The 21,603-nt window shown below is 39.9% G+C and overlaps 3 protein-coding genes across 8 annotated transcripts in view; 2 read left to right on the forward strand and 1 right to left on the reverse strand.

Moving 5' to 3' along the window:
• Positions 1–606: 606 nt before the first annotated feature.
• hspa5 (heat shock protein 5) lies at positions 607–4,530 on the forward strand. Its single transcript, XM_034709283.1, has 9 exons — positions 607–831; positions 1,346–1,495; positions 1,611–1,842; positions 1,947–2,084; positions 2,178–2,290; positions 2,401–2,791; positions 2,904–3,141; positions 3,230–3,397; positions 3,518–4,530. Exons 2-9 carry the CDS (start codon positions 1,380–1,382, stop codon positions 4,084–4,086), a joined length of 1,965 nt encoding a protein of 654 aa, XP_034565174.1. The 5' UTR covers positions 607–831; positions 1,346–1,379; the 3' UTR covers positions 4,087–4,530.
• A 74-nt stretch (positions 4,531–4,604) lies between these two features.
• On the reverse strand, positions 4,605–10,348 carry rabepk (Rab9 effector protein with kelch motifs). Of its 6 annotated transcripts, none has more exons than XM_034709288.1 (8): positions 10,240–10,348; positions 9,041–9,171; positions 8,802–8,956; positions 7,474–7,629; positions 7,006–7,170; positions 5,318–5,467; positions 5,011–5,160; positions 4,605–4,919 (listed from the first exon to the last, which is right to left on the reverse strand). In XM_034709288.1, the coding sequence occupies exons 2-8, from the start codon at positions 9,091–9,093 to the stop codon at positions 4,693–4,695; spliced, it is 1,056 nt and encodes a 351-aa protein (XP_034565179.1). In that variant the 5' UTR covers positions 9,094–9,171; positions 10,240–10,348; the 3' UTR covers positions 4,605–4,692. The 6 variants fall into 6 exon arrangements, with proteins under 6 accessions (XP_034565179.1, XP_034565180.1, XP_034565177.1 ...); XM_034709289.1 differs by lacking the exon at positions 10,240–10,348 and adding an exon at positions 9,489–9,703 and having other exon boundaries at positions 9,041–9,095; XM_034709286.1 differs by lacking the exon at positions 10,240–10,348 and adding an exon at positions 9,489–9,701.
• Positions 9,561–21,603, forward strand: part of LOC117831469 (regulator of G-protein signaling 3-like) — a 49,598-nt gene continuing 37,555 nt past the window's right edge. The window contains exons 1-2 of the mRNA XM_034710178.1: positions 9,561–9,869; positions 10,278–10,396. The gene's annotated coding sequence lies outside the window, so the exon portion shown is untranslated. The remainder of the gene's footprint in view (positions 9,870–10,277; positions 10,397–21,603) is intronic.

Here is a 21,603-nt window from a genome sequence, read left to right on the forward strand (position 1 = left end):
ATGCTAAAAACACAATGTTGAAAAACTGAAAACTGAAAATGCTACAGACAAGATAGAAAAACTGAAAATTCTACAGACATAAGATAGAAAAACTGAAAATGCTACAGACATAAGATAGAAAAACTGAAAATGCTACAAACAGAAAATACAGCAGCTAGAAATGCTACAAACATAAGGTAGAAATGATGTGATGAAACCTCAGGATAATGTAGTTCATCTGATGCAACAACTGTTGATTTTAGGTTACTTAGTCACATGCATATCACACATGGGTTGTACATGTATTACTCATTTTAGTGAGTCATCATTACTTCAGGTGACCTTCTTGCTGATACACTAAATGAAAAAGCAGAAATCTGAAAATGAGAGTCAATCCCATACACGTGAATGTATTTGTAAAAGAATGAGCACTGCCTTTTCATGTAAGTCTTTAAAATTGTGAAAAAGGCCCAACTTCCCTAGTTGTTGGAGTGGCGTGTCAGTGCTCCAACTGCGTTCATGAATGCGTTTGACCGACAGCCAATCAGCGGTGGCACAGTGGTGAACAGTCGTGACGTCGCCCAGACCCGATGTGTGCAAATCAGCATCGGCCAGCGTGCCGGAGCGCACCAATCAGCGCGTTCCAACGAACAGCCGCTCAGCCAATGGCGAGCCTCCACGATGGGGAAGAAGTGACGGCTTATATATGGAGAGAGCACAGTTCATTCAACATCATTTCACAGCAGAAAAAACACAGATAAGAGTAACACAGAGACACGCTGTACGCTGAGGGGCTAGCACCATTGGAGGCAACGTCAAGGCCGTTAATTGATTGACGATACTACGATTAAGGTATGTAGAAATAATGTTGTGAATATATGATACTACGACGACATAATATTGTGTCTTTCTTCTACGTTTGACGTTATTTCAAGGCATTTTCATAAAGCTAACTAAGCTAATAATGATGTATGGAACTGAAGTTAACCCTAGCTTTAATGCATATAGACAGAGAATGTCCTAGCTATATATCATAACATAAGAACAGTCTTTTAATTGGGTTCCTGTGGTTCCTCTATGGTACCCTGCATGTCTGCTATGCACGCTAACGTGGTTAAGCTAGCTACCGGCGGATGAAAAAACTAGCCAGGGGTGTTCCCACGAAAAGAGGCGGCGAGGCTCCACCCAGTCCACCCGTGTTCTTTCAAGACTTGACATTTTCTCATTTCTGTAGAAAAAGGTTAAGCTCCTCTTACATAAAATATCTAAATCCTCAGTATCTGCTTTAGCATTAGCTTTGTTAACAGGGAAGGCACACTAGGCTCCACATTTTCTAATGATTTGTTCTGTTTTTTTCTTCCTGCAGATTATTTTGTAGATCTGATCCAAACCGATCAAAGATGAAGCTGTTGTGGGTTGTAATGCTGGTGACCGGCACTGTGTTTGCCGATGACGACGACAAGAGGGAGAGTGTGGGGACCGTGGTTGGAATCGACCTGGGGACCACATACTCATGGTAAGAAGAGGAATGACAGCTTTAGTTAAGATCACAATCATGGGACTGTATTGGGTACAAAACACTTACAAATTATTCCCTTTTGATTCATATATTGTAAATTGTTTTCCTGCAGTGTTGGAGTGTTCAAGAATGGCCGTGTGGAGATCATCGCCAATGACCAGGGTAACCGCATCACCCCGTCGTATGTGGCCTTCACCAGTGAAGGCGAGCGTCTGATTGGTGATGCTGCTAAGAACCAGCTGACCTCTAACCCTGAGAACACTGTCTTTGATGCCAAGAGATTGATTGGGCGTACTTGGGGAGACTCCTCTGTGCAGCAGGACATCAAGTACCTGCCATTCAAGGTAAGTCTCCATGTTCTAAAAAGTTATGCAAGAGTTGAAAGGTCTTTAATTCATGTTTGATCATCATTCTGTGTACAAGATATTGACCTCATGTTTCTCTTTAGGTGACTGAGAAGAAGACCAAGCCCTACATTCAGGTCAACATTGGAGGTGGTGTAATGAAGACTTTTGCTCCTGAAGAGATCTCCGCCATGGTGCTGGTTAAGATGAAGGAGACTGCTGAGGCTTATTTGGGCAAGAAGGTACAAAAAAAAAACTACAAATATTTATTAAAGGTTTTACTACTTCTGTTTAAACAATTTGGATTTAATCTAATGTTCTCATCTTTTCCTCAGGTTACACATGCTGTGGTCACTGTTCCTGCCTACTTCAACGATGCCCAGCGTCAGGCCACTAAGGATGCCGGAACCATCGCTGGCCTGAATGTCATGAGAATCATCAATGAGCCGTAAGTGTCTTAACAGGAAATGTATTTATATGTTGACTTGTAGAAATTCTGAAGATGTATTTCTCCCTTCGCTTTAAATAATATATTTTTTCGATCATTTCTCATTTTAGAACTGCTGCTGCCATCGCTTATGGTCTGGACAAGAAGGACGGCGAGAAGAACATTCTTGTGTTCGATCTGGGCGGCGGTACCTTCGATGTCTCCCTGCTGACCATCGACAACGGCGTGTTCGAGGTGGTGGCCACCAACGGTGACACTCATCTGGGAGGTGAAGACTTTGACCAGCGTGTCATGGAGCACTTCATCAAGCTGTACAAGAAGAAGACCGGCAAAGATGTGCGCAAAGACAACCGGGCTGTGCAAAAGCTGCGTCGTGAGGTTGAGAAGGCAAAGAGGGCGCTGTCCGCCCAGCACCAGGCCCGCATTGAGATCGAGTCCTTCTTTGAGGGAGAGGACTTCTCTGAGACCCTGACCCGTGCCAAGTTCGAGGAGCTCAACATGGTAAGTTATACAGTAATCACTTAAGATATGTGAAATGAGACACTATAGCATTTTCAAGTATCTTTAACACATTAGCATGACAAAATGATAACACTTGACTTTCTTTTTTCAGGACCTGTTCCGTTCCACCATGAAGCCCGTACAGAAAGTGCTTGAAGACTCTGACCTGAAGAAGCCTGACATTGATGAGATCGTCCTGGTTGGAGGCTCCACCCGTATTCCCAAAATCCAGCAGCTGGTGAAGGAGTTCTTCAACGGCAAAGAGCCCTCAAGAGGCATCAACCCTGATGAGGCTGTAGCTTACGGAGCTGCTGTGCAGGCTGGAGTGCTTTCTGGAGAGGAGGACACTGGTACGTCATCTTCCTGACACTTTGTTTCATTCATTCCACAACACTAGCTGTTATTCTATTATTCACTGAAAATGTTCCTCTCTTATAGGTGATGTGGTTCTTCTGGATGTGTGCCCCTTGACTCTTGGTATTGAGACTGTTGGAGGAGTGATGACCAAACTGATCCCCAGGAACACCGTGGTGCCCACAAAGAAATCTCAGATCTTCTCTACAGCCTCTGACAACCAGCCCACCGTCACTATTAAGGTTTATGAAGGTAAGACTTGGAAATGCCAAAGTGGATTTAAAATATCTGAATTCAAACATCACATCATTTTTTGTATGCAGAAAGGAAGATGAAATGTTGCACAAGCTCATTTATTGATTCTTTCTTCAGGTGAGCGTCCTCTGACTAAGGACAACCATCTGCTGGGCAACTTCGACCTGACTGGCATTCCTCCTGCCCCCCGTGGTGTGCCACAGATTGAAGTCACCTTTGAGATCGATGTCAACGGTATCCTGCGTGTCACAGCTGAAGACAAAGGCACCGGCAACAAGAACAAAATCACCATCACGAATGACCAGAATCGCCTGACACCTGAGGACATCGAGCGCATGGTGAACGACGCCGAGCGATTCGCCGATGAGGACAAGAAGCTGAAGGAAAGGATCGATTCCCGCAACGAGCTGGAGAGCTATGCCTACTCTCTGAAGAACCAGATCGGCGACAAGGAGAAGCTCGGCGGCAAGCTGTCGGATGAAGACAAGGAAACCATTGAGAAGGCAGTGGAGGAGAAGATTGAATGGATGGAGTCACACCAGGAAGCTGAGCTGGAGGACTTCCAGGCCAAGAAGAAGGAGCTGGAGGAGGTGGTTCAGCCTATCATTGGCAAGCTTTACGGCAGTGCGGGTGGACCACCACCAGAGGGTGCTGAAGGCGAGCAGGACGAGAAGGATGAGTTGTAGGCACAGCGGTTCATCCGTCGCCCCTTGCCTCTCTGATGGTGGCACCTAGATGTACATAATAGACTGATGGGACTCAAATAGTGAGAGGAACGGTCGGGAAGGGGCGGCGATAACGAGCAACCGTACTGAATCTTCTGAAAGACTTTAACAATAAGTTTCAGTGTGTGAGGTGTTCCTTCGCTACCAGGCGGAGATATTTGTCAGCCTGAATACAAGGCTTTCTGCTGCTGTTCTCAGGCAGTCCTGATGGGGGATTATGTAGTTGGGAGGGATTAAGTGGGTGGGCAGGGGTTGAAGGGGTCAGATGTTTATGGGTCCATTGAGATGGAAGTCTGTGGGGTCAAGGGCTCGTTATGTCCACAGACGAGGCTAAAAGTTATTTATTGAATCTGGTCGTTGTACTTCTGGAAAGACATTGAAATAAATGTTTGATACAAAATATCACTCGATTGTGTCTTTACATTCATTTTGATTTGATCTCTTCTCTTTCAGTAGCACAAATAATTATTCTTCAGAGCTCTGGTAAAACTTATTTTTATTATTTACAGATGTCTTGTACAGTCATTTAACAATTTATTACAACTTTGGCAAATGAATAAAATGACATCATGTAACAACAGTAACAACACAGTCATTATGAATGACACCCTGGGTATCCATCCCTCCAAATACAAAGGCTAAATGTATTATCTCTGAAGCTGCTGGGCTGCTGGCTTTCTCCTCATCACCATTCCCCTCAACACGCACGTGCCATGGTATTAAACACATCGAGTGGTCCAGGCGGTTGGGTGGCATGTCCCCCTCAAACTTCATAAGGACCCATCTGCATTTGTCTGCAAACAGGAAGGAAATCAACTGTTAGTGGTGTCATAAGGTACAAATGTTAAGTGACAGATTTTAGGCAGAGTAAAAAAAATGGAGTACCAGTGTTGAATCTGTACATGGAGTTGCTGGCCCCATCTGCTGTCATCCCTCCAAAAATGTAGATGTTCTTGTCCAATGCCACAGCAGAGTGGGCTGCGACACCTTGTGGGATGTCTCCTTTGGCTTGCACTTTCACCCATTTCATGCTCCCTTTGAACAGAAAAACACTAGCTTTATTCTCATATAATCAAATTTGACATCCCAAAGTGTAAGGCTCTACAAATTTTAAAAACTTTGTATTAAAATCTAAGATTAATGTGAGAAAGCTAGAAAATAGATGTTAAGATTTAGGAGAAATCAGGCTTACTTGTATTGAGGGAGTACATATCACTGTGGAATTTGTCCCCAGCCATGCCTCCATGAATGTAGATCTTTGAACCTGCTGCTACAATTATGTGGCCATGTCTTGCTGACGGCGGTCTGCCTTGTGTTTCTGGTTGGGACCAGGTAGAAGACACTGGTGAAAAAAAAAAGACTGGTTATTATCATTGTGGCATCTGATAAATGACCATTTTTAGGTTACATACAAATGAGACAAGTATTTTGTTGTGGCCAATAACTGGAGGTAGAGGTAGGTATTATACTGCAGCACTGAAGTGCTATTAAAACATCTGACACCATTGAAATCTGTCACAGGTAGAACACATCTGCAAATAATAAAAAATCTGCTTCTTTTTTCATCTTCATGCTGAGGAATACTGTGCCCGTTGCATAAAAATAACATGTTTTACATGTTTCACCAATCATGACTCTATTGCATGAAGACTATGCCTGCTTGCTTTGCAACTGAGCCAGGGAGTAGTCAAACACAGGACCCCTGAACTGACAAACTCACCAAACTGCTGTTATTTTTTATTGATGATTTTAAAAATATTTCCAAACTCAGGAGCTTTCATTCGCAATCAGACACTGAAATAATAATGCATGCATTCATATCCAGTAGGCTAGATTACTGTAATGGTCTATTCATCAGCCCCACAAAATCAATTATACAGCGACTACAGCTGATTCAAAATGCAGCTGCGCGAGTTCTCACAAGAACAAAAAAGTTTGAGAACATCACACCTGTCCTTAGATCCCTTCACTGGCTCCCAGTCCAAGCTAGGATTGATTCATCAATTCTTTTACTTGTGTAAAAAGCTCTAAATGGCTTAGCTCCTTTATATATACAAAACCTGTTAATCGCTTACACCCCAGCAAGAACTCTCAGGTCCACAGGCAGTGGTTTTCTGACTATCCCCAAGTACAAACTCCAAAAAAAGGTGAGGCTGCTTCCTGTATTTATGCCCCGGGGAGATGGAACACCCTGCCTGTGAGCACTTGATATCGGCTTCCACACTGAGCACTTTTGGGTTGTGTGAATGTGTGTTTGAGCGCATTGATCTCCATGTGTGGGTATTGTGATGCGGAGATTATGTATGCTGTGAAATTTTGTACGAATGCATATAAAATGTATGTACACTTTGTATTTTGTTAACTTGATTTTCTCTGTAATTTTCATGTGTTGTAATTGTGAAGCACATTGTGTCACCTTGTGTATGAAATTTGCTATACAAATAAAGTTTGACTTGACTTGATAACACCTGTCCTCTCTATAATGGGAAAGTAAACACTTTATAAGTGAAAAAATCCTGCGATGATCTCTTTATAATATGTTGTAATTACAGACTAAACTTTTCTTTCAATTATTTTGGAATAAATTTGCATGAAAAAACAGTTTGTACTATTTTATTTTCAACATTGAATCTCTTTCCCACATATAATCCCAACTCCAGATGAATAACATTGTTTCAAAAACACTACCAGCAGGTGTTTTTAATTATGCTTCTTGATCAGACCACCTGATTCACTTGATTAGACTGACTTAACAAACCTAAAATAAGGAATTCAAGATCTTTGGTTGCAAATAAAACTTAAAAGGTGCTGCTTAAAAAAAAAAGATCAGTGTAGAGCCCTGCTTGGTATAATCATGTAACTACTTAATTAAACACAAACCTGTATCAAAGACATGAAGTATGGAGTCGGACACAGGTGCAGCTCCAGCCTCCCCTCCAGAAAACACATACAGTCTGTCTCCTAGGCAGGCAGAGCAGGTGTGGTATGTTCTGGGACTGGGGGGATTGCCATTTGCTGATACAGTCTTCCAGTGAGACACATTCTCTGAAACACAGACATAAGTTGACAGAAATTGATGGACACATAATGCAGATTCAGTTTGCCAGGTCAGAGGTTACAAGCAGTTAAGAACAAAGAGAAGCTGTAACCCTTATAAGATAAGATAACATAAGATGATAAGCCTTTGTTAATTACACAGCGGGGAAATTTAGTGTTAACAGTGGGGAAGAGCAACGAAATAGAAAGTAAAACAGGCAACACACAGTAATAGACTTATCCATATGTGATAGCAGTGTGAATTTGCTAGAGCTATTTTACAAATGTAGATTAACTTGAATAAGTACTCACCCGTTAGCTGCAAATTCTGGATACAGTTGCGATTGCCACTCTGCTGTGCCCCTCCAAACACCCACAGGCTCTGAGGGCAGCTATCCGGCACAAAGCAGCAGTGTTCATAACGTGTCTCTAAACGTTCCCACTCCGGGATATCCCATTCATGATTATCTGTTGGATGAATACAGATAAAAAAAATGCAAAGAAAGCTTAATGCTAAGGTAACACATTAATAACCCTGCCGAGTACAGAACGAATCACAGGTTTTGAGGAAATGTTAGATATGTTTGTGGTCTTCTTATTCTGAAAACCTCTTTTATTGTCCTTTTAATGCTTTTATTTACTTATCCATTTTTATTTATTTATTTTTATTTATCTATCCTTTAAAAACCTCTCAACAATGATTTACTGGTCTATTGTGCCACCACTCTATTCTGTTTAATTGACATGTATTCCTTTTAACCTTTTGCGTTGCATTGTTAAAGTTCCTCCTTCCTGTTGTTCGAAATGTTTGCTGTGTTATTTGAACCATGCTTTGTTTGTCAAAGCACTTTGTAAACATTTGTTTTTAAAAGGTGCTATATAAATACAGTTATTATTATTATTATTTATTATTATTTTTATGTGCACAACTTGACTTTCTATGGTGACATTTATTTGTCTGATATTTAAAGACACTGCAAAAAAAGTCATGTGAAAGAAAAGCTTTAAATGTACTTTATCAATACTAACACTGACACTATCAAAATTAAATGAATCCTCACCTAGAAAAAAAAATTTGTTATTTCTTAACTTGATTTGTTTTGGTAATATTTTGCACAAAACTTCAGCAAATGGTATCCACAAAATATCAATCATGGGTCAACTTAAAGGCACTATGAGGAGTTTTTAACTGGCTGAGAAACAGACTGAAATTGATACTGATGCCTCTTTATGACCCTCAAAAGCAAACAAGACCATCCACAATAACACCGATACTTTCTCTGTTGTCATTTTTAATGCCTGAAACTGTTCTGAGGGGGTAGGTGTCAGCACAGATGATTGACATCTCGCTTTAGAAACATCCTTTTTTGGCTGTTTTCATGGCAAATAATCACATTGTGTGATAAATCTAAATGTTAAAAGAGGTTATTGTCTGAAGACACTAATTTTGCATTTACAGGACAAGAGATAAGAGGTATCACTTTGTCCACAAGGGGGCGCAAGAATCGATACAACACAGAAGTTCCTCACAGCAGCTTTAAACTCCATTTTAATCTGCTTATTTTTGTGGATTTTAATTGCACAGTGGCTCATTCAGTTTGAGCAGATGTCATATTCCCAGTCAGATTTTTTTTTCTTACCAAGATTTATGATATGTGACTCTGAGAAACTCCCGCTTGGGTTTGCTCCTCCAACAATAAGAATCATTCCTTTTCCTTCATCTGCAGATGGAATAAATGTGCAGGTGTGACCCACGCTAACACCTGGAGCACTTCCTCTGGGTATCACAGAATACCTATGGACAAAAAGATAAGTTCAGTTAAAGGAAATGTTTGTTCTTTGCATCTCAATTTGAACTTATCTATTTGAATTTCCTTACCATATCCCTTCTTTTGGTTTATCTAGTGGGTCAAGCACAGGGAGAAACTCCATAGCTGTCAAAGAAATGAATGAACCAGGTGGGACTGCTTTGAATACTCTGCTATCTGTCTCAATCACGTGTTCCTTCACCTGGAGAATGACATGATGATACAGTAATGTGCTGGTGCATACAATTATTCTAACTCACTGTAATCACATTGACTGATGGTATCCACAGAAGCCTTTACGTGTGATCTAGCTGCTCTATACAGTCAAAGTATTTAGTTCCAGTACGAATAGTTGAACAGGGTTGGTAAAAGGTCAGCATGTAAAACACAGCTGTGAAGAGATCTGAAATTCACATGAATGAAATATACCTTCTAACATCTCAATGAGTTGAGAACACTTGATGCTATCAGGCTGCTACTTGCTAACTCGAAGCATGTGAAAGCTTCCTCCACACTAACCTCTTCTTCCGGGTGACAGAGAGACCAGATATCCCTGATAATAAGGCGTTATTCTGTTCACTGTAACGTCCACTCACTAACAACGCCAAATTAAAACACAGAGTTGGATTAAATACGCTCAATGTAAACATATCACAACTCTACGTTAAAACAGTACGTCGTAAATCTTTACGTTAACTGCGTTTGTTAGTGTACGTTCCGAACGTAGTTGCTGTAGTTTCTCTTCGCGCATGCGCAAAGTGCAGCTAGTTTAACTTCTGACAGAGCCTTCATGAAGTTCCTTTTTAAGTGTTGATAATGTTTTCTTCTCGAGGCGTGCAAAGAAGCAACGTCCTCATTCTGAAAAAATCCTGTCTCCCACTTCAAGTGAAAACCTCCGCTGTGAGTAAAGCCAAACTTTTGTAAATTTTACATTTATAAATTACGTCATAAGTTACGCTAATTATCGCTAATGATCATAACAGGTGGACGTTTAAATAAGCGCTGTTGATAGTGTATGCTTTTGACAAACACGTGCCTTTCAAATATTTATTTATATTATGTTCTGTTTTATTCTATTTATTTTTTATTCTATTTTATTTATTCTGTTTTATTTTATTTTATTTTATTTTATTATATTATATTTTACATTGCTATTATTATTGTTGTTATATTTTTTAACTAGTACATTGTTGTGTTCCCCTGTCCCGTGTTGTAAGCTGCTTTAACAAAATAATTTCCCCCAATGGGAGACAAATAAAGTATATCTTACCTTATCTTATCTTATCTCATATGTTCTTTAATTTTCAGGATTCAATGAAGTTCTCGCAGTAGAATACTCGCCGTCATCACTGTCTTCACCAGGATTTAACTCTGTTCCAAGTTGCCTGAAATTAGCATGGCTAACAAAGATGGCGGCAGAAAGTGAAGTAAGTGACTTAATTGAAAAGCTCAACATTTACTTACCTGCACTGCATTCTATATAACATGTAAATGTTGAAGTTATAATAAAGCAGTTTTATTTAATTATGTATTGCTTAAGAAGCGAAAAAAGCTTGACATATCTGTGTATATATATATATATATATATATATATATATATATATATATATGCATTAAATTAGATATGTTTACAACAAGCCTTATTTGCTAATGAGCATAACTTCAGAACTCTGCTGTATTTTTCTAACCAGCTGGGTTTCTGAACTTTTTGATAGTAATTGGTAATATATACCAGTGGAATCCTAGTATGAGAAATATTGCAAATAAGTCTTAACTGTGAAACAAACCTCTCATTATACAACCCGGCAAAGTCCCCTCTGAAATCATCAAAAGTCGTCACAGACTGAAATGTTTAATGTGTACTGGAGGACCTTATGTTGCATTGGGTTCACACAGCACTGTTGTCCCCAATTTCTCAATCAATTTGAATGACAATTTGTTAGCTGCAGACTTAATTCTACATCCCTGCACTATCTATACAAACGGTGGGTCAGATTCGTAGTACATGAGTTAACTGTTCAAGAATCCAAATGATTAAACATTATTCCAGGTGGAACACCTTAGCCCTAAAAACTCTTGAGCAAATGTACAAAAAAAGTAAACAGTGTGACTGAAGCTCAGTTGCAGTGGGAAAATGAAATTGCGACACCTTGTGGATACTTTTTGTTAGTGCAGGAACTATACGCCAAAAAGCACATTTTCTTTTACACTGTAGAAATCAACATGAAATACATTTTTAGCAGTTTTTAGTGCCACTGAAATGTATAATAAATCACGTTCTTTTTTCCAAATATGTACATAATTGTAAGCACTATTCAATAAACCAATGTTTAATATGTATAAAAAGGAGATCAACTGCAGAGTGATAATATAAAGTTAACACATAAAACTGCATTTCATTTAATGTCCAGTAGATTGCGCTATTGTGTTTTACATCACATAAACTATATGTTGCTTGGACTGCCATCGTTTTTCAGTTAACCATTCTAAAGCATTATTGCCTGAATTCAAGTTAGTGAGTTAAAATACGAGTTTAAATTATGACTGAACTAATAAGGAATCCACTTGACATGTATTTAAAGGCATGTTGTTTCACTTACACTGGAAAAACTGCATTAGAGTGTAAAACTCCCTTTTTTGTTGGGATAAATACTGGGGGTATTGTGTTTAAGGATATATGCATGTATTTCCTTTTAATGTAATGTCTTAAAATAAAGAATAAAAGAACCATTAAGGCAGGAGAAGACGGCTACAGTGAGTACGATAATGTACCCAGAATCTGATAAACTAAATGGACCATTATGCTCGATAAAGATGTTATCTCTAATTGGAATATACATTAACAAAGGCACATACTGATATAAGTGTGAAGCTTCCTGCACTGTCAGCAGTGTGGGGGATACAATGGGAGCTGAGTGAAGAAATCTGCATCAGCTCAGTCTACTGTAGACACTATCACACTTTTTGAAAATACTCAAAATGAATGAGTGATAAAGCAAAAAATAATTTATGATAAGGTAAAAATCCAGTGTGAGGTGTTTCATATTTAAAAGTAACACAAAAATGAGGAACATATCTCTGCATGATTTAGCCTCTGTGCGGGGAATCAGACAATTATTTGGAAATAACCAAGTAAGGACGAGTATGGGTATTCAGTGTGCCCTCTTTCTTTCACCCAGGGAGTAGGACAAAGATTTTCTTAAAGATCTGCTTCTTGCAGAATGGTAGAAAGATAATTTGTTCCTTTTGAGAGTGTTTAATACTTTAAAACAACTGAAACTTGCTCTTTAGTGCTGAGGAGCAGTGTGCAGTTGGTACAAAGAAACCCTAGTTTAAATGGAGAAGCACATCTCTCAGATTCTCGCGTTTCATCTTCACAATTTTAAGAACTGTCAGACAACAAATACGACTTCCATGTTGCTTGCTGTTTTTAACATTTGCCCCTCAAATCAGGAGCGCAGTATTGTAGTATTTTGGCTTTTGCATCATCACTTTTCTCCCTCCCTTATTTTCTTTCATGTAAATTGGCACAAGGTAATTCCAGCTGTGTGATAAAGTGGAACGTGAGATGAATTTAGTCTGCCGTGCTATCAGGGTGGGAGGAAAATTCCAGATGATATTATTTTGAGCATGAAAGCAGTAATACCATATTGTTCAGTCCAGAGTTTAAGTCCTGCATTAAAAAACATGACTTATTATAATGCATTAGAATAATCAGCAAATGTATTGAAAGTGTCAAGAGGTGAAAGTACTCATAATGCAGCATTAAGGCTCATTGTCATAACATTGTATAATCTGTCTGAATTGTTATTGGTGATGTTTAAATGCAAGCAGCAGTTTAATTTAACACTACATTACTGTGCCTGACATTCTGTGTTACAGCAGCTGGCATTTTCAGATAAACAAATGAGCATTTCCCTGATTTTTGTGGCATTTTCTCAGAAGACATTAAAGGGAGACCTCTCACAGGTGCTCCAAGACCTGAGGCGAAGTGTGCTGCACCACCATGCGAAACAGTTTTGAGCCCACATTTATAAATGAGGTGGAGAGGATATGAATAAGATGATGTATACATTAGAGATTTACTGCCATATGTTCAGCTGTCTGTAAGTGTAACCTCTTTAAAGGTACAGTGTGCAGAAATGGGAATATTTAGCGATATCTAGCCGTCAGATTATAGATCGGAACGCTCCCTTGTTCAACCCTTTCTGTTGGTGAAGTTCCAGAAGCGATGGTGGTCTTTGTGGACAAGAAGCTGCTGTGATGCTTCTTTTTTTTCCCCACCCAGTCCATTTCCAGTGGTCATTCGCTAAATACAAAAGCCTCTGTGCTACTGTAGAAGCATAGCGGGGCAAGATGGCGACCTTCAGTGACGGGATCCCACTCTATATGCAGATACAAATGGCTACAAAACAATACTTGCACTCAGATAATTACACACTAATTTAAACATGTATTTTAGTATTAGATGCTAATTTCTACTAAGTCTGTTCAGCCAAATACTACGCACTGTACCTTTAAGCCACCCCTGAGCTTCACAACAGCAATGTGTCATCCTGAGAAACGGTCAAAGATCATGGGGCTGCTTAGAGACAGAGATTGAAGAAAAGACGTGGTGCAAGCTGGGAAACAAAGACCATGGTGTCCATCCAAAACAAAAAATACAAAGTAATCCTTGATTTCAGTTTAATAATACGTGTGATGAAACCAGTTTATCAGGATGTTTAATTATGAGGGTTAAATGACTAATTTCCAATATTTCTTTTGTATGTATATTGTGATATTTTTACAAACAATGACTCAGCTTTGTTTTTTTTACACAGGTGTTTATTTTGCAGCCTTTTGAAGGCATTTGATTGCATGATGTCACTGCAGTTCAGATTGCTTTATGGGCATGAACAGTTTGGTTATTGCCAAAGCAGAATAAAATGACCCCCCCAAGACCCCCAAACACAATAATAATAAAAGATATTTTCATTGATTACACAAAATTTAATTTTTTATAATTCAATAAAATGTATCTAAATGTCATTGGTCAATATAACACATTTAATCTATACACACAGTTAATTATTTCAACACAGTTTATGATGTCTATGATCATAACTCAAGTTGAGACAACACATACCGGGGTTCTAACTTGCAAGCATGAGTAAGAACATATCTTTTATACTTATCTGAGCTGTAACTAATGTTTTTTAAAAATATTAATGATGTGTTTGGATCAGTCATTAAGCAGAGACGACCAACCTGGGATTTGTGAGTCTGACTGACATATCTGGGAGAATCTCACTCATCACTGGTTTACCAGCAATTGAGTTAATTTCTAATGGGATTGTAAATAGTTTGATTTTGTATCTGTATGACGATGGTAAAATACTGGATGTCTCTTTCTTCTTGAACAAATAACTTGCAGAAAATGTAACATTGTCAACCAACTTAAGTGCAGACAATCATCTGCTTGACAAACTGTTTGATGTAACTTTTTAAAATCACTTAAAGCTTGTTTTCAGCTATTTATGTTTGGTAAAAGTTGCGTTTTAGTGTCTTCAATTATCTGAAAACATATAAGCTGATACTAAAGTATATTTGATAGGCTGATACAGGAATATCATCAGCAATCTGGTATAACTACCTGGCTTTAGGTTGCCATAAAATAGGAAGCCCAAGGTAAATTGAACTCAAAATTGAATGTGAAACTCCACTAACCTCTATAGCACTTTAACTATTTAAACAGACATAATTTAGGTCTTCTTCTTATCCCTAATCCCAGAATAATTTTCCTTAACCACTCATTTTGTAGTCTGTATAATCTATAATGAATCATTTGTCTTACATCTTGTCTTACAGTGCCTCTCCTGCTTGTCTTGTTCTATTGTATCTGTTATGCATACAACATTTAATATGTGTCACGCACTTAATTGATCAGGCTGCCATGCACTCCAGTCTTGTAAGTACTCACCTGTCCCCTGTGGCAATCTAAGCATCTCTGCACACAGTCCTCTCTCTTCTCCTCCCACACAGTTAACCCTCAGTTAAAACTGCACAGTCATGTCCCAATCTTCTTGCAAAAATTGAAAAATACATCTCCTGGAAGAACATGTCCCACTCTCGTCTCCTTATCTCTGCTATCTTAATTAAGTCTCCTTCGCCTTTACCTCCTCTTACTGTTGCACCTGATGTCGCCCCTTCCTCATTCCCTACCTTGCACAGACTGTGTATGTCTTTGTGTTGAACTTTCTTATCGTGCACGAACCTATGTGCGACACAGAAATATCTGCTGTGTATAATATGTCTTAAGGACATTTTGCCTTTGACCAAAACTTGTTGCTTCTGACATTTGCTGTCCAGAGGCAATTACTTCTTGTGGGCAGTACACAGCAGACCTTTGGCCAAAAATCTCTGGCTCTGTGATAAAATTCTGTGTTTACAGTTTACATTAAAATACCTTTTTACTCAATGATAGAGAAACATACTGCCTTTACTGTTACGTTCTTTAAGTTCGAAAAAGGCAAATAAGGAGCACACTCTAATTTAACACTTTAAGGGTGCATGACTACACAGCAACACTAAACAGAATCCTAATCCTATCGTTTTCATTTACTCCAGGGTATAGGACAGACCAGTACAGACCAGTACAGACCAGTACAGACCAGTACAGACCAGTAACAGTAACGGATGTGTTTAGAAAGAAAATACATATTATGTGTTGTGTTTGTTTCTCTACCGCATCAATCAATCAATCAATCAATCAATCAATCAATCAATCAATCAATCAATCAATCAATCAATCAATCTTTATTTGTGTAGCACCAAATCACAACAAACGTTATTACAAACATAGCCTGTCTAGACTGTACTCTATGTTAAATTATTAACAAAGACCCAACATCAAAACAGGATACGATCCAGTCCCCTCTTACAGGACTTGATCCTATCCCATCTTGATCCACCATGAGCATTGCACCTCGCAGTATTTAGCTAGTAACAGTGGCGAGGAAAAATATCCTTTAACAGGCAGAAACCTCAAGCGGAACCAGACTCATGTTAGACAGCCATCTGCCTCGACAGAGATGGGGTTGGAAAGAGGGATGATGGTGATGAGACGAGTAGTAGTAGTAGTAGTACGTGTTGCCACTGGAATCCAGCACGTCTATATCTGCTGGCGTCTGGAACGTCCACAGCAGGAGGACATCTACAACAGCGACTCAGAGGAACCTACTAGACCAAGGAGCTCAGAGACTCCAGAAAGGCACCAAAAATTCACCAAACTGACACTTCAAATCTAAGAATCAATCCAAACCGAACCCCAATGTTTTTTTGGAGCCTTACAACCCTGTAACTTACAAATAATAGAAAATTCTTCTACCCTCAGAAACACTTTAAACACATTATGAAGGAAATTTCTTTCAGTTTCATAAAAAGAAAAGATATAAAAAACTGCAGACACACATTTTACATTTTTTTACTGTACCGTCATGTTGATAAGGTATATCAATATATGTAGGTTTATTATTGTTTCACTTATAATATTGATGTCCGGTCAAATATTGTCATTCAGCTTGTGTGCATACATAATAATGTTTAAATTACATTGAGAGAGGGTCGCCGGTGATCTAACGGCCTAATTGTGCCCCACACACAGAAGCTTTAGTCCTCTGTGGTCGCTGGTTTGACTCCCGACCTCAACCATTGGCTGCATGTCTTCCCCCACTCTCTGCTCCCCACATTCCCTCTCTCTCTTCAGCTGTCCAATCAATAAAGGCGAAAATGCCCAAATATATAACTAAAAAAACCAAAACATTGAGAGAGCTATGAACTAAGAAAAGGAAATGTCTTTGTTGTCCATTTAGGGGTGGGCAAGATGGCTTAAAAACAATGGATATAGAATATTTTATTCCTGAAGAAATTTGAGATTTGTTTTGTTGTTAAGACATGATATAAGTGTGTCATCTATTTTTGATATCTCTTTAATAATTTCAAGATAAATGTCCCTACAAGTCTGTATTTTGCATAGGGGACAGAACTGGACTTCATTATGTCAAAGATAGACCAGGCTGTGCCACCGCAGTGTTATCTGCCCAGTTTCCCCTTTCGGGAAGGAGCATATGAGTTTCAGAGAACTCCTTTGTTTTCCCCTCACTGTTGCTGATAAGCACCAAATGAATCAGGGGCTTTTTGTGGAGGGCCAGAATGAGAGGAAAAAGGAAAATGATTATGACTTTTTAAAGTCCTGAGGAAGGGACACGATGCAGGAGAAAGAGATAATTGGTGATATATTTTTGACAGCTCTGGAAAGTTGCTCTGAGGGCTGTGCTATTGTTGTGAGCATACTGTGTTTACAGTACTTGCTGATTTGGATGTGAGCTCTGTGCGTTGAACACAGGAGAATAAAAAAACAGACATTTTTCATCTCCCTTCAATAAAGCTTGATTTGAGCGCCTGCTTGGTGGGCGGGCAGTTTGGTAATCAGGCTTAGCAGTGAAGTTCATCTGTGGGTTACTGGTACACTGCCACTGGGCAAGATGTCAAAACAATGTGCTGCAGTTATCAGTGTCGTGTCACATTTAACCTAGAGGTGTGTTAAGTCATGCTGCAAAGTAATCTGGATTATTGCCACAAAACCAAAACACTGGCTGAGCTCCACTGATGGTACACAGAGTGACTGATAAGTAAATCTGTGATTCAAATACATGTTTTGTGTCTTTTTATCCTTGTTGTTGTTTAGTCTACCGGCATGCTGCTTAAGCCTGGCACTTGTTCCTGGTTGGCTTCAAAGGACGTGATATACCAGAACCTTTAAGAACCCTTTAAACCCCCTGTCTTCCTCTTTTTAACTGACTGATCAAAGTATTGTAGCGTAGCACCTTAAGTAATAAATATCCATCAGTAAACCATCCAACCATTAGACTTCCAGATACATTCTTAGCATCTTAGCAGCCTTTGTTCAGCAATCTCTGTGCTCAGATGTCATTGATACTCTTGTCTTTGTACATTTGTCATATAACTGCAAAATCATCTGAAAGCCTTCAAAGTGCAGTTGTAAACAGAACAGACAATAGAGCCCACATTGTCTTTGGCTGGCTCAAAATGACGCTGCCCACAGAAAACCAGGAAACTGCTGTATTATAACAGAAAGCAATCTTTTCTGTAACTACATTGTTTGACGTCAATTCCTGAGCCATATCTTACGAGAAGCTCTTTCATGACCTGGAACAACAGAATGAATGAAAATGAACCCTGCACAACAGCAGGACATTTCTGTTGGACATTTTCCAGTAGTTCTCATTTCATGACTTGAAGGCCATGATAGAACTAGTGACATTGGCATTACTGTATACTCTTTACAAGCTTTATTTGGCCCTCTTTTCTGCAAGATCATTATTCAAATATTTCCTAAGATCAGTCCAATCAAGGATTTGAAATACAGAAATTTCCAACTTCTGAAAAGTCAGTTCACTTAGTACTTGTTCGAGTTGGTTGGTTACTTAATCACAAATTACTGCATCAATGTCGCGTGGCATGGACGCGATCAGTCTGTAGCACTACTGAGGTTTTATTGAAGCCAAAGTCGCTTTGATAGCAGCCAGCTGCTTAGGTATTTTGGGTTGTGCATTTCTCATCTTCCTCTTGACAAATACCCCCCAGATTCTTTATGAGGTCAGGTGAGTTGACAAGCCAGCAATATCATAGACAACAAATCATTTGGTGGTAGTTTTGGCGCTGTGGGCAGGTGCTAAGTCCTGCTGGAAAAGAGAATCAGCATCTCCATGAAGCTATTAGTAGATGGAACCATGAAGTGCTCTAAAATCTCGTAGTAGACTGCTGTGTTGACTTTGGACTTGATAAAACACGGTTTACTAACACCAGCTAATGTCATAGCACCCCAAATCATCTGAAGAAAATTCATGCTGGACTTAAAACACCTTGGATCCTGTAGCTCTCCACTCTTCCTCCAGACTCTAGGACCTTGATTTCCAAATGAAATGCAAAATTTCCTTTCTTCTGAAAAGAGTACTTTGGAACAGTTATTTTACTACTAAGCCCAGGTAAGACACTCCTGGCATTGTCTCTTGTTCAGGAGTGTTGTTGTTTTAGGAGTGTGACAGTTGTAGCTTCTGTCCTGAAGATGCGTGGTCGCTATTGATCCACTGACACTTCACTGCCTCAGTGAAGCTCACCCGAGTTCCACTTTCTCGACAACCCTCTCAATGCTGCAGTCATCAATGTTTCTCATGCATTTTGTCATACCACACTTTTCCCTTGCAGTCATCTTTCCCTTTATAGGCCTATGCTTCAATACCACACTCTGTGAACAGCTGGCCTTTCAGCAATGACCTTGACACCCTGCTTGTGGAGGTTGTCGGTGATTGTCTTCTAGGCAACTATCAAGTCAGGAATTTTCCTCATGATTGTGGTTGAATGAAATGAACTAGAGCAAAGACACGTAGTATTTACATATACTACTTGAAAAGTGATTTACTCAAACTTGAAAGGAAATATTCAGACTTTTACATCTTTTGAGCTGTAGGCCATAATTACCCAAAAAGAACTCAAAACAAACATTTACTTCATTACTCCCCATGGGGAAATTCAGTTTTTTCACTGGTGTTTTCTTTTTGGATCATGATAGACACTAGTGATGTGTCATGACCAAAAGCTGCGGCTCTGAGAGCCGATGCTTCATAGTGAATCAGAAGAGCCGGCTCGCATCGAGAGAGAGCCGACTCCCAGTTTTTTCCTTTTGCTGCTTAGCTCTCACAGTGTCTCTGCTCACAGCAGAACTTTGTTTTGCATGGCCAATCATAACCCTAACCCTATCCTAACCCTAATCCTGACCCTAACCCTAATCCTGACCCTAACCCTAACCCTAACCTTAACCCTAATCCTAACCCTAACCCTAACCCTAACCCTAATCCTAACCCTAACCCTAATTCTAACCCTAATCCTAAACACAACCCTAACCCTAACCCTAATCACAATCCTAACCCTAACCCTAACCCTAATCCTAACCCTAATCCTAACCCTAACTCTAACCCTAATCACAACTCTAACCCTAATCCTAACCCTAACCCTAATTCTAACCTTAACCCTAACCCTAACCCTAGTTCTAACCCTAACCCTAACCCTAATCCTAACCCTAATCATAACCCTAACCCTAACCCTAATCCTAACCCTAACCCTAACCCTAGTTCTAACCCTAACCCTAACCCTAATCCTAACCCTAATCCTAACCCTAATCCTAACCCTTATCATAACCCTAACCCTAACCCTTAGCACAACCCTAACCCTAACCCTAACCCTAACCCTAATCCTAACCCTAACCCTAACCCTAAACAAAATTCCTAACCCTAACCCTAATCATAACCCTAATTATAACCCTAACCCTAATCATAACCCTAACCCCTAACCCTTAACCTTAACCCTAACCCTAATCACAACCCCTGGTTCTGTTTGCTTGAGTTTGGTTCTGGTTCTGTTTGCTTGAGTTGGTTCTGGTTCTGTTTGCTTGAGTTTGGTTCTGTTCTGGTTCTGTTTGCTCGAGTTTGGTTCAGTTTCTGTTTGCTTGAGTATAGTTCTTGTTTATGTTTACTTGAGTTGGTTCTGGTTCTGTTCTGTTTGCTTGAGTTTGGTTCTGGTTCGGTTCTGGTTCTGTTTGCTACTCGTTCTGGTTCTGATTGCTTGAGTTTTGTTCTGGTTCGGTTCTGGTTCTGGTTCTGGTTCGGTTCTGGTTCGGTTCCGGTTCGGCTCTGGGTTCGGTTCTGCGTCAGCCCAGTTTGGTTCTGGTTCGGTCTGGTTCTGGTTCGGTTTGGTTCTGGTTCGGTTTGGTTCGGGTTCGGTTCTGGTTCCGGTTCTGGTTCTGGTTCTGATTGCTTGAGTTTGGTTCTGATTGTGGTTCGGTTCTGGTTCGGTTCTGGTTCGGCTCTGGTTCGGTTCTGCTTTGGTTCAGTTTGGTTCTGGTTCGGTTTGGTTCTGCATGCTACTCGTTCTGGTTCTGATTGCTTGAGTTTGGTTCTGGTTTGGTTCTGGTTCGGTTCTGGTTCGGTCCCGTTTGGTTCTGGTTCAGTTCTGGTTCGGATTGCTTTAGTTTGGTTCCGGTTCTGGTTCGGTTCTGGTTCGGTTCTGGTTCGGTTCTGGTTCGGTTCTGGTTCGGTTCTGTTTGCTTTTGCTTCTGGTTCTGTTTACTTGAGTTTGGTTCTGGTTCTGTTTGCTTGAGTTTGGTTCTGGTTCTGTTTAATTGAGTTTGGTTCTGGTTCTGTTTGCTTGAGTTTGGTTCTGGATCTGTTTGCTTGAGTTTGCTTCTGGTTCTGTTTGCTTGAGTTTGCTTCTGGTTCTGTTTGCTTGAGTTTGGTTCTGGTTCTGTTTGCTTGAGTTTGGTTCTGGATCTGTTTGCTTGAGTTTGCTTCTGGTTCTGTTTGCTTGAGATTGGTTCTGGTTCTGTTTGCATGAGTTTGGTTCTAACCCTAACCCTAACCCTTATCCTAACCCTAACCCTAATTCTAACCCTAACCCTAACCCTAATCCTAACCCTAACCCTAACCCTAATCCTAATCCTAACCCTAAACCTAACCCTAATCCTAACCCTAACCCTAACCCTAATCCTAACCCAACCCTAACCCTAACCCTAATCATA

Source organism: Notolabrus celidotus, chromosome 19, assembly GCF_009762535.1.
Source record: "Notolabrus celidotus isolate fNotCel1 chromosome 19, fNotCel1.pri, whole genome shotgun sequence".
NCBI lineage: Eukaryota > Metazoa > Chordata > Actinopteri > Labriformes > Labridae > Notolabrus > Notolabrus celidotus.